General features: G+C 41.2%; 1 protein-coding gene across 10 annotated transcripts in view; it reads right to left on the reverse strand.

Moving 5' to 3' along the window:
* Positions 1–13,898, reverse strand: part of NEO1 (neogenin 1) — a 339,481-nt gene that overhangs the window by 111,657 nt on the left and 213,926 nt on the right. For 7 of the 10 annotated variants that reach the window (XM_036456552.2, XM_045587162.1, XM_036456600.2 and 4 more), the window contains one exon: positions 3,183–3,402. In XM_036456552.2, the coding sequence (XP_036312445.1) occupies positions 3,183–3,402 (220 nt within the window). The remainder of the gene's footprint in view (positions 1–3,182; positions 3,403–13,898) is intronic. The other 3 variants (XM_036456618.2, XM_036456573.2, XM_036456592.2) reach the window with 1 other exon arrangement.

Raw genomic sequence — 13,898 nt, forward strand, 5'->3', positions numbered from 1 at the left:
TGGTCCCTCTCAACTGCCCACCCTTGCAGGCCTGGTGCCTCGCAACTGCCCTCCCCTGCTGGCCATCTTGTGGTGGCCATCTTGTGTCCACATGGGGGCAGTCATGTTTGACCACATGGGGGCAGCTATTGTGTGTTGGGAGTGCTGGTCAATCTGCATATTACCTCTTTTATTAGGATAAAGGCCTGGTGCATGGGTGGGGGCCATCTGGTTTGCCCTGAAGGGTGACCAGGATCAGGGTGGGGGTTTCCTTGGGGCATGGGGTGGCCTGGGCAAAGGGCCTGTGGTGGTTTGCAGGCCAGCCACACCCGTGGCGACCCAAGCAGAGGCTCTGGTATCTGGAATTTATTTATTTTCTACAATTGAAACTTTGTAGCCTGGAGTGGAGCCAAGCCTCCTGGTCGCTCCATGGCCCGCAGCCATTTCTGTTTGGATTTGTTTACCTTCTATAACTAAAACGTGTAGCCTTGAGCAGAGGCTTAGGCCAGCTAGGGCAGACGGAAAGCTTGGCTTCTTCCATTGCCTGGGAGACCCAAGCCTCCCTCCTGCTCTCTGTGGCTGTAGCCATCTTGGTTGGGTTTATTTTCATACTCGCTCTGATTGGCTGGTGGGCGTGGCTTGTGGGTATAGCAGAGTGATGGTTAATTTGCACATTATTCTTTTATTAAATAGGACCATTTCTTGAATAATTATTATTTCTCCACTGAAATTTATTCTCTTAACAAATGTTTATTTAGTGCTATTATATGCCAGGCTCTATTCTAGGTGCCAGTTACACTTTATTGAGCAAGCCAGACACAATAAATACATTTTAAAAAAAATTTCAGTGTTACATGTTCTAAACAAAAGCAAAGTATAATAAAACAGGTTGATGTGATAGCAGTGATATTCTGGAGTAAATGTTTAACAGTCAGCTCTGGTTTGCAGCACTTGTCACTGTAAATACTCTTGCCATGTCCAATTTCAAGCTACCAATCCATGTCATCAGGTTTGCAAAGTTTCCTGAAAAATGTAATAATTGGCTTGGGGACAAGATGGCTCCAATAGAGCATAGAGGAAGAGTGACTGAGAGGCTAAGCTGGGTGGGTTCATGGAAACCTAAGCAGGTGTTATCTGAGTGTGACAGACAAAAGCCAGACAGGTCCTGCAATGTAAACAAGCTTGCTGTTCTAAGGAGCTAATGCTTACTTCCTCCTATGAAATTTGCAATGAGATTTGAAAGCCCACTGGAGACTTTAACATACATGCTGTTTAGTAATAAGATCTTACTTTTTTGTGTCAAGGAATATGTTTCCTTACCTTTCTAATTCCCAAAACATCCAGTGCAGTGTTCCGATAAACATTACCATATGAACGGCTCTATCTATCTGGCTAAATTATGTCATTCTTACTGTCCAAGAGTACCGTATTAAATCACTTGATTAAGGTTCCTATACTTGCTGAATTTGCCTGTCTGGTTTTAAAGACAATATATGTCAAATGTCAGCACCCTAGTAGCAATACAAGCTTTATTTAATATGGTAAGGCCCTAACCAAAACAAACATTTTAATTTTCATATTCTGGGGCGAAGAAACAACACAATGGAGGAATCTACTCAGCAATGTTAGGAACACGTATTAAGCATATGGCATGGTTCCTCCCAAAATTTATAATCAGACTGGAAAAACAACACTAATACACATAAAATAACAGAAGAGTAACTTAGGGCAGCACAAGATCATGTTTTATCATAATTAAGTGCCAGTAGGAGTGATACAAACACATATGTAAGATAAATACTCTGTGTGCTGACAAGGATAGATAGAAAAAACTTTATGAGGAATTATGGGGTTTAACCTGGGCCTAGAAGAATGAAGTGAAGTTAGCTCTAGCTAAGGAGGAGGAAAGAAGGGGATGTGTGAATGAAGAGGACTAGATTGGGGGCAGGGGGAAAGCTACACAGGGATAAGAACTTGACTAATGCCACTAGAACAGTGTTTCCCCAACTTTTGACATATGTGTACCCCTTCTATAATTTTCGTAACCTGAGTACCCCTCGTACTCATGAGAACATGGAATTAGGCAAAGCTAAGCACGGTGCAGTGCATATCCCCACCAAACTCTGGTGTAACACGTACCCCTACCAAACTCTTCCCGTACCCCTGGGGGTACACGTACCACACCTTGGGAAACACTGCACTAGAAAATGAGTTCAACTGGGGAGGTAAGGAAATAAACATGGACAGCTAGACTGTAGAGTGAAGTAGCCTGGGAATTCTGGATAATCTATAAGCAATGGAAGGACATTGTGAAGTCCTAAAAGGGGTGGAGTTGGAGAGCAATTTAATGAAAATGCTGTTTTTAGGAAAATTAATCACTAATTTCTTGTGTCATCAAGTAGATCCCTGAAATTCAGTAGCCCACATATACCTAACAATGTAGGCAAATATTCCTTCAGATTACTTTAATAAACTAAGTCTACCTTAATTTTTAAAATCTGAAAGTTCTATTGTAAATAAGCCATATCTTATTAGGTTGTGTTGACTGAATCTTAAGAGCAAAGAGTTACATTTTAATACTTCAACCTCTATAGCTCTATTTATCCTTTCCACAAGTCATCCAGAAAGGCAGGAAAAAGTATCTGTGTACAGCGCCAGCACAGCCAAAGGTGAACTTGAGAAGGGGCAGTGAAGGATTGAAGAAAAAAACAGACAAGAGAATACAGCTGATCTGTATTCCGAAGCCTGGATGAGGATATAAAAGACCCAGCCTTTAAACCGATGCTTTATTTTATAGTCTGATTAAAACAAAGGTAGATTAACATGTATACAAATGTTCTTCTTTTGGCAACACTTGCTGCACCTCCCACAGCCCATTGGCTACTTAGGAAGGAATTAGGGAGGGCTACAGGTCAGGCTTAATTATGCTAGGAGAGCTCAGCACTCTGAGCTGGGACTTGTGTGTGGCCCAGCCACAGGTCAGCCCAAGGCTTGACCCCAGAGCTGCTCCCTACATACCAGGACTTCAGTCTGTTTGGGAATTTATTTATAATGACCTAAAATTAGGAAAAATGCATCTCAGTGATCATATTTTCTGGATTGAAAATTGGTACAGACCCTGTACAACAAAGAGCCAGGGTGAGCATGACTGGGCTGAAGGGACCAAGATGTAGCCAACAGGCTCCAAATATATGGGCACTTACCTAGTAATCCCCTCCTTGGTATAGAAGACAGAGTAGGTAAGATTGTCTCCATGAGGATCTGATGCAGGTGTCCGCCATGTCAATTTGATGAAGCGAGTAGAAACCAGAGAGGCCACGACATCCCGAGGTGCTGAAGGCAGTGGTCCCGATGTAGCTGGTGCTAGATGGTCAGTAGTGGCACTGGTCAGTGAAGTGGGAGGCAATGTTGGGATGGCAACATCTTGTCATGTGCAAACATTGGGGAATATGAAGGGCAAACCACGACGGTTTTAAAAAAAGAGAAAAGAAAAAACAAAAAGCAAAAAAGAAATAAACAAAACCACGATGGGAAATAAAACAAAATGAATAAACATAAAAAAGGCCATTAAACTGAAGGCAGACATGCAAGCCATGGGGAATTATTGAAAACTAATGGGTGTTACTTAAGACACATTACTGTTGAGCAGGCAGATGTCCTGGTCATTGTAATGGTTGTGGGCAAGGGGCAGGGAGGGTGAAAGTTGAGAATAAACATCTCACAGAAGGACACAGCAGTGTTCAAGTAATTTTCTTTAATCTGAAAGCAGCAGGCAGCATCTGTCAAACTTAGCATATAAAAGCCTCAATATTTTCTACTTTATCAGAATGTGGGCTAATGTGTGCAGTATGATTAGCCTAGTTTCACTTAACAAAGGCCCCATGCTACTGTGACCTCACTATAAAGCTGTGTGTGTTCAGCTCTGAAGGGATCCAAGAATCACAATTTCAACTTTATTCTAATACTAGAGGCCAGATGCACGAAATTCATGCACAAGGGGAGAGGTGTCCCTCAACCCGACCTGCACTCTCTCCAATCTAGAACCCCCTTGTGGGATGTCCAACTGCCAGTTTAGGCCTGATCCCTAAACCGACAGTCAGACATCCCTCTTGCAATTTGTGACCTCTGGCTCCTAACTTCCTGCCTGCCTGCCTGCTTGACTGCCCCTAACCACCTCTGCCTGCTGGCCAGATCGCCCCCTAACTGCTCCCCTGCCGGCTGATCACCCCTAAATGCCCTCCCCTGCCAACTGGAATGCCTCTTAATTGCTCCCCCCTGCCAACCTGATTGTCCCCTAACTGCTCCCCTCTGCTGGCCTGATCACCCCCAATTGCCTCTGCCTTGGCCTTCGTCACCATGGCTTTGTCCAGGACGTCCAGAAGATGTCTAGTCTAATTAGCATATTACCCTTTTATTAGTATAGATTAAACTTGGCATACACAGGGAAGTTTGACAACTTTCATCACTGCTAAAATTATAGTTCATTTGCTATCTTATTGATTCATTTAACTAAGACAGTATAAAATCATGAACCAAAATTTCCAAAGCCACAAAAATACAATATGTAGGTAGCTTATTTCTTTCTTACAGTTCTCACTGCAGTGTATATAACAAGGGATGTCCTAGATGGAGCAGTGGAAAGTCAAAGTTCTGCCAGTCAAAAGCTGTTTGTATACCTGTAGTCATGGGTAACCTCCTGAGGCAGTTATGTAGACACTTCTGATTTTACAAGTTTATTCCTAATATTGAACCTAAACCCTTTAACTTGGGGTCAGAAAGCATAAGTTTAATATCACAATTTTTAACTAACGAAGTTCATTAAAATTGTGTCATAACCTTAATGAGGAAATTAGGGGAAAAGAAGCAGCGAGGAAAATATGAAAATTCTTTACCCAATCTATTTCAATGAAATGGTTCAGCAACAACCCCTTGGGAATGTCTGTGAACTTAAAAAAAATTCTAAAGTGCGGCAATCTAAATAAACAGCCAGAGAGAATTCTCAAAGGGAAAAAGCAGAGGAAGATCAACCAAAAGTTTCTAGATAGGTGAAGAGGGGGGAAGAGTAATCCAGTAGCTATCATTTACTAGACACTTTCTACATAGCACTCTAGATCTTTACATGACTCATTCAATCCTGACAACAACTTTAGAGATAGGTGCTATCATATATACTTCTACCTTATATGCAGAGACTGACATTTAAATGAGCTCACTTGTTCATCATAGGTCACACAGACTAAGAGCTCAAGTGTTAAAACCAATCCTGGTTTCTAGTTTAAAATGTTTTAGGTCCTAGTTTAGCCATGAGGAGTACTAGTCCTGGCTGTGCCACTTACTACCGTGTTTCCCCAAAAATAAGACATCCTCTGAAAATAAGACCTATTTACAGGTTTCCTTCTGAGTGAAATATAATATAAGGCATCCCCCCGAAAATAAGGCTCCCCTAGGCTAAACATGAGAGATTTGGTCCACTGATTCTGAAAGAAATGGAATCACAAGAAATTCACCAGGAAATTCAGGAATTGGATTGTTATGATGATGTTCCAGAAGATGACGACATGATTGTCATTGAATAAATGAGTAAATTCTTGGTACTGTAGGATTCACAGTTTGGTTTGTGTTGACAACTACCGTACTAGTTCCGTATACAGGTAATAAATTTCCTTTATTTTCATTAAACAATAAATGTGTACCGTATTCTTCTTCATGGAAAAATAAGGCATCCCCTGAAAATAAGACCTAGCGCATCTTTGGGAGCAAAAATTAATATAAGACAGGGAAACAGGGTAATTATGTCACCCTAGTTCTTTCTCACCTGTTCCTTTTCCTCTCCTCCTGAGGAATTTTAAGAGTGTGACGTGCTATAACATGTAAGACTATGAGGTCAAAGTTCAGATAAAAGTCCACACTTCACTGATATGTCTGAATGGCTTCATCCTTATCTGTTTACTTCAACAGATGTGCTGCCTCAAAGGACATAAATACCTCTCATTCATAGCTGCCAGAGTTCTTTTTCATACACTTTTTTAGTTTATTTCCTCAAACAATCCTATCAGGCAAAATGACAATGACAGGATTAGAAGTTAGGGTGTTGGTTAAAAAGAGCCAGAGTGAGCACCACTGGGTTAGAGGAACAAGATGAACTCCTTTAGTTAAAAAGGACCCCTGGGTTTCCAGTATAGGAGAATGGGTATTTAGGTGTCATTAACAGAGAAAGAGACAACAAATTGAGGAAGAGATGGTAAATTTGGTTTTGAACATGTTCTCTAAAGGAATGATCCAACCTCCACCACAGAACTGTATAAAAAGTAACTGGAAATGGGGATCTCTGAATTTTATAAACTTGTTAAATTTTTTTTCATTTTTAAATATATTTTATCTTATTGTTCACAGTATTACAAATATCTCCCATTCCCTCCTCCCTCCAGGGTTTCACTACTCGTATTGCCTGTGTCCATGAGCTATGCATATAAGTTCTTTGGTTTATCTCTTCTCATCCCTCCAACCCCACATTGAGGTGTGTCAGTTTGTTCCATGTCCTCCTGCTTTGGTTCTTATTTCGTTGGTCAGTTCATTTTGTTCATTAGATTCCACAAATAAGTGAGATTATATAATATTTGTCTTCCTCATTTTGGATTATTTCACTAAGCATAATATTTTCCATGTCCATCCAGGCTGTCTCAAAGGTAAGAGATCTCTTTTTTTACAGCTGCCTAGTATTCCATAGTGTAAATGTCCAACAGCTTTTTGTAAAATTTAAAGTCACTAAAACCCTTAAGAATGGCTCAGAGCCGAAACCGGTTTGGCTCAGTGGATAGTGCGTGGGTCTGTGGACTGAAAGGTCCCAGGTTCGATTCTGGTCAAGGGCGTGTATATTGGTTGCGGGCACATCCCCGGTAGGTGGTGTGAAATAGGCAGCTGGTCGATGTTTCTCTCTCATCGATGTTTCTGGCTTTCTATCCCTCTCCTTTCCTCTCTGTAGAAAATCAATAAAATATATTAAAAAAAAGAATGGCTCAGAGTGTCCTGAACACAGTATTGCTTTGCTGCCTCGTTACTGTGCCTATCCAGAAACACACAAAGCTGCCTCCAAGTCGGACCCAATTCACCAAGCTAAATTTCCCCAACTATCTGCTGGCTAGAGAAGGGAGGAAGTTTGTAATGAGAGGCAATAGATCAAAACTGTTGGCAACCTTTTGAACCTCGTGGACCACTAGTGGTTCATGGACTACCAGTTGGCAACTGTTGCAATAGATCACACTAGACTAAGTTTTTGAGTACAAAGACCTTATGTTCAAAACGTGACTCTGCCACTCCCTAATAATATAAAACTGGGACAGACACTTAGCCTCCCTACACACATACCAGGCTGATATGAATGAGTTGATTATGATTATAAGTAAGAAAAGTACATATGGAAGCACACATTACTACCACAAGAAGTCTAAATGGCAACAAACACTAGAATATTAGGTATAAAGGCAACTAGGAAGGAAATGTAAGTAGGAAGGACTAGGTGATGCAAGTACATAATGGGTGATAATAGAAAGAATTCTTTAATGGCATCCTGCATTTTCCACTTATATTTTTTCATGTTCATATTGTATCACTTGTACTAACCTGTAAGTCCCTTGAAGATAAAATCTGTATCTGTTTCATGCCTCTGAATATTTTAAATAATAAGTATATACTTATTGAATAAGTGGAAGAAAATTCAGGGAGGATGTTAGTGCAGTGGTAACTACTGTTTCTAGAATCTCATTACATAAAGCAATCTTTTTAACTGATACAAAGTATATACAAATAATATTTTTATAATGATGTTAAAATTTATCAGTTATATAGAAAAGTATAAATAATGCTGGATCATCATAACTGATTCCTAATTAGCCATGGGGAAAAAAAACCATGTTTACTGCAGTGCTCATGTTCAATATCCACTAATCCCCAGACTAAATCAAGAGTTAATATTCCATATCTGGCTGAGCAGGTAAAGGAAACAGTTTTATGTAACCTCAGAGAATCAAAGAGGCAGCTAAATTATACCAAGATCAATGGCAAGATTATGTAGATTGGTTTGAGAAAGTCAGCAAATCCTTTTTCTTTAAAAAATTTAAATTTTAGCCAAGTTATTAAAAAATATGAGATTGACTAAAAATTTAAGAAAAGACTTAAGTTACAAAATTCAAGAATCAAAGGAGACAACACTACCAACCTACATTAAAAAATTATAAGGTAATATTATAAACAAATTTATGCCAATAAATTAGAAACTTAAGAGAAATAGAAACTTTCTCAGAATAACAACAAAAAAACAAACCTACTCAAGAGGAAACGTAAGTCTGTTCAAAACTATAATATATAGAGAAATTTAATTACTAAAAAAAATGTTCCCATAAAGCAGTGTTTCCCAAACTTCTGACATATGTGTACCCCTTCTATAATTTTCGTAATCTGAGTACCCCTCGTACTCATGAGAACGTAGAATTAGGCACAGCTAAGCATGGTGCAGTGCATATCTCCACCAACGCCGGTGCAATGCGTACCCCCACCAAACTCTTCCCGTACCCCTGGGGGTACGCGTACCACACTTTAGGAAACACTGCAAGAAAAGTCCAGGAGAGACAAAATGGCAGTGGAATAGACAGACAAACGTGTTCTGAGCCTTGTCCTGGAGCAGATACGAGTAACCCGAATTGGCGAAGGAGACTCAGTGGGTGAGACAGTTTGCAACCTAGGAAAAGGTAAAATCAAGGATCTGGGCAGGAGAGTCTGCTAGACCTCTGATCCCAGAGGGTCAGAGGGAACCCACACAGCACTAAGACATGTCCCTGGGGACAGGCACAGCATCTGACTGTGGAAAGAAGGGCCACAGGACTGCTGGACTGCAGGGGATTCTAGAACTGGGTCCACAGTCACAAAAGGCTGAACCCACAGGGTGCGTCTGAAGGGCTGGCCAGACCTCGCAGAGGCAAGAGAGGAGCGCACAGAGACCCAGTCTTTCCCCTCTCTGTGGCCTGAGCCTTTATTCACTGAACCTAGTTTACAGGACCTTTTGAATACAGACACTTACCTGTGGCTGAGGTGAGGGAGAAGATGCGGACTCTTGGAGTCTGGGGAGAGCAGGGGGTCCAAAAGGAGTGGCAGTGAGTCTGACACTGAATCATACGTGAGCTCAAGACCTGGGCAGCCATTTTGTCCTGAAGAAATAGCCCCTCCCTCCAGTTTCCAGGCAACGAATATAGCCACACCCAGATCCCACCCTGAATGGCACAAAGGATTTAAAAAAGAAACTAAATAGTCCCTAAGAGTCCAAAGGGACTGGCCTAAAGACAGTACAGAAGACTGGGATCTTAAGCCAGCCAAAAGAATGACACTTCACTTTTTCATTTTTATTTTATTATTTTATCTCCTTTTTTTGTTTCCCAGTTCTAATTTGTTGCTTTATTTTCTATTTCTTTTCACATTATTTTTCCATCACTCTATTTTATTTTATTACTATTTGCTATTTTTTACTTTTATACCATTTTTGAAATAATTTTTTTGGTAAATTTATTATTGTTACTATTATCGTTATTTTCTTCTCATTCTCTTTCTTCTTATCCACCCATCCTCTTTCTACTTCCTCTACACTGAACTGATATTCATCAAATTCTTAACCTTATTTTCTGTATATAATCTCAGCCTCTACAGATTCTGCCCCCATCCTCTTTGCTGGGTGTTTGGTGTTTGCATTTTTTTGGTTTATCTATTGGTTCTGTGGTGTTTTCCCATATACATATACATATTTTTTTTTTTTTTCCCTTCTCCTTTTTCTTTCTCTTTGATATCATTTGTGCTCTCTTTTCTCTCCCCTAATTCTTTGCTCAGGTGGTAACTTATAGTGGGGTCATAGGTGTCGTGAGTATATTTGTGCTTTGTTCCCTTTGTGTTGTGTCTTTTCGAGGTGAATTTTATCCTGTCTGGCTAGGAGCTAGAGAGCTAGCCACATTAACTAGACATCTGAAGAGGAAACTCCATCCACAAATGGGTCAATAACACCCCAGATACAATTACAGAGGTAGGAAGAAGTCAGCAGTGAGGGAGAGAGCGTGAGTGAGGAGAAAGCAAAAGAGGAGTGTGTAGTCATGTGGGGTGTGTGTGTGTGTGTGTGTGTGTGTGTAAGGCACAGTTAGATCCCGCAGCACCTTCGGGGTCAGGCTAACCAGGTTCACCTAACAAGGCAACCTCTGCTACCATTGCAAACAGTATAAGAGGCTGGCTTGTCTTCAGAGGCCTAGCCTTTTTGAAGGAGAGAGATGCTGTAACTGGGAGCCCAGAGTTACCTCCACCCAAGGTGCCCTCAGAGAACACTTGGGATTCTACAGCCATTTCTGCTAGGGACCTGCTATCTGGGCTGTGGTCCCACGGTAAAGGGTCTCCAGCCACCCTGGGCGCAGGCTCCTGTAAGTTCTGAAGCATACGCCCTTCCAATTGGCATGCTTTAGCCCAGGGCACTGTAACTGCATGAATGGCAGACACGTGAGCAGGCCATTCCTATGAGCAGCAATCCCATGAGCAGCCTGCCCAGGCCTAAGAGCAGCAGCCTCATGTGGTCTGCCCCTGTCCAAAGAGCAGCAGCTGTATAAGTGGCCCACTCACCCATCTGAGGTGCAGCAATGATGAGAGCAGCCTGCCCCATGCAAGGAGCAGCAGCTGCAAGACCAGCCCAACCACGATTGAGGAAGGGCAGCCCCGCACAACCCGCTCCCATGCAAGGAGCAGCAGCTGCGTGCAGCCGCATCCTGCACCTGTTTGAGAAGCAGCAACTGCATGAGCAACCTGTCCCCGTCCAAGAGCAGCAGCTGCAAGAGCAGCCTGCCCCCATCCAAGGAGCAGCAGCTGTGTGAGCATCCCAGCCTGTGAGAGGAACAGAAGCAACGCAAGCAGCCAACTCCCATTCAAAGAGCAGCAGCCACCTGAGCAGCTTGCCCTGGATGGAGGAGCTGCAGCTGAACGAGTAGCCTACCCCCATCTGAGGAGCAGCAGCTGTGTGAGCATCCCACCCCGGTAGGAGAAACAGCAGTGCTGTGAGCAGTCTGCCCCAATTTGAGGAGCAGCAGCTGCCCAAGCAGACTGCCCTGGACTGAGGAGCAGTAACCACATGAGCATCCTAAGAGTGGCAGTCCTGCTAAGCCCACAGTGGTCAAAGGAGCAGCAGCCACACACAGCCTGCACCTAACCAACAAGCAGCAGCTGGGTGAGTGGCCCACCTCATTCATGGAACAGCAGCAGTGCGAGCAATTTCCCTCACCAGCCAAAGGAAACACCTCTGCTGTGAACAGCACCCACCAGAGGAGCTGCTGGAAACTGAGGATCAGCCACTTCAGCGACCTCCTGAGGAGCAACTGCAGCCCAAGAAGCCACTGCCACCAAGGAGCAGCCCCTGCATGACTCAACCCCTAGATCAATTGGTGAGACCAAAAATGGGTAGACAAAGAAACCCCCAAAGGAAAGAAAAGGAGGAATTATCAGAAAAGCAGCTAAGTGAAACAGAGACAAGCAATATGTCAGGAAATAGAATTCGAAATTAATGTCCTACAGTACATAATTCAGATGGAGGAAAAAAAATCTTGTGTAAGAATTAAGAAGAAAAAGATGAAAAAAAGCAATAATATATGTAAGAATCAAGAAGAAATGAAGAGTGATATAGACGCAATCAAAAACAATGTGGAAATTTTCAACAGTAGACTAGGAGAAGTGGAGGCTAAATTAGCAAATTAGAAGACAGGGAAGCAGAACACACTCAAACTGAACTGCAATTGGAACAAAATTTTTAAAAGACAGAAGGAGAGCCTAAGGGAACTATGGGACAACATGAAAGGAAGCAACATACGAATAATAGGGGTAACAGAACAATAGGAAGAGGAACAAAGGTTAGAAAACCTATTTGAAGAAATAATGTCAAAAAACTTCCTTGATGTGGGGAAGAAAAAAGTCATACAAGCACAGAGAGTCCCAAACAAGAAAAATCCGAAAAGACCAACCCCAAGACACATCATAATTACAATGGCAAATGTTCAGGACAAAGAGAATCTTAAAGGCTGCGGAAAAACAGAAACTTACATACAAGGGAGCTCCCATTAGATTATCAAATGATTTATCAACAGAAAGAAATCAGGTCAGAAAAGAATAGAAGGAAATTTACAAAGTGATGCAAAGCAAGGGACTGAATCCACAATATCCTATCCAGCAAGGCTATCATTCAAAATTGAAGGTGGAATCATGAGCTTCACTGACAAAAAAAACAACAAAACAAAACTAAGGGAATTTATCACTACCAAGCCAGCAATGCAAGAAATGCTAAAGGGACTTGTAAAAAGAATAAGTAAAAAGGTAAGAAAGAACACAGGCACAAAAAAATAAAAATGGCTACAAATAATTACCTTTCAATAATAACTTTAAACGTAAATGGACTAAATGCTCCAATTAAAAGAAATCAAGGGAATGGATAAAAAAAACACAACCCACATATATGCTGTCTACAAGAGACTCACACAGACTGAAAGTGAAGGGATGAAAAATATATCTTTCAGGCAAATGGAAATATAAAAAAAAAAGCTGGGGTAGCAATTCTTATATTTGACAAAACAGACCTCAAAGTGAACGTCATAACAAGAGATAAAGAAGGCCACTTCATAATATTAAAGATACTGATACAAAATGAGGATGTAACCCTGATAAATATACATGCATCCAATGCAGGAGCATCCAAATACACTAAAAAACAAAACAAAACAAAAAACACCACGACTCCTGGGAGATATATCAAGGGAGAGATAGAAAACAATACGATCATAGTAAGACACTTTAATACACCACTGACATCACTGAATAAATCAACTAGACAAAAAATCAGCAAAGCAGCAGGAAACCTAAATGACTTGCTAAATCAGATGGAATTAATTGACATCTTCAGAACATTTCACCCCAAAGTCATGGAATATACATTCTTCTCAAGTGCATATAGGACATTTTCAAAAATAGACCACATATTGGGTCACAAGCAAAGTCTCACCAAATTCAAGAAGACTGAAATCATATCAAGCATTTTCTCAGACCACAATGGCATAATATCAGAAATAAACTACAATAAAAAGAGCCCCAAAAATTCAAACACTTAGGAACTGAATAGAATGTTATTAAACAGTGATTGGGTTACAGAGACCAAAGAAGAAATAAAAAATATCCTTGAAACTAATGACAATAAAAACAAAACAATTAAATATCTATGGGACACAATGAAAGCAGTTCTGAGGGGAAAGTATATAGCACCGCAGGCCCACCTCAAAAAACAAGAAAAAATGGTAATAAACTCTCTTAGCACTTTTTTGTCTGTGAAGCTTTTGATTTCACCTTCAATTTTGAATGATAGTCTTGCTGGATATAGTATTCTTGGGTTCAGTCCCTTGTTTTGCATAACTTTGTACGTTTCATTCCATTTCCTCTGGCCTGGAGTGTTTCTGTAGAGAAATCCGTTGATATTATAATAGGAGAATCCTTGTAGGTAACTTTCTGTTTCTCTCGAGCAGCCTTTAAGATTCTTACTTTGCTATTGGTGTTTGCCAACTTAATTATGATGTGTCTTGGTGTCAGTCTTTAGGGTTTATCTTGTTTGGAACTCTGTGATCCTTGGACTTGCATGATATTTTTCTTGACAATATCAGGGAAGATTTCTGTCATTATTTCTTCAAGACAAAGAGGAAGATAGGGAGATGGCTATAAACATCAATGAGAGAGAAATATCTATCAGCTGCCTCCTGCAAACCCTCTATTGGGGATGTGCCCGCAACCAAGGAACATGCCCTTGACCAGATTCAAACTTGGGACCCTTCAGTCCACAGGCTGACACTTTATTCCTGAGACAAACCGGTTTCGGC

This window comes from Pipistrellus kuhlii, unplaced genomic scaffold, assembly GCF_014108245.1.
Source record: "Pipistrellus kuhlii isolate mPipKuh1 unplaced genomic scaffold, mPipKuh1.p scaffold_m20_p_1, whole genome shotgun sequence".
In the NCBI taxonomy this organism is placed as follows: Eukaryota; Metazoa; Chordata; class Mammalia; order Chiroptera; family Vespertilionidae; genus Pipistrellus; species Pipistrellus kuhlii.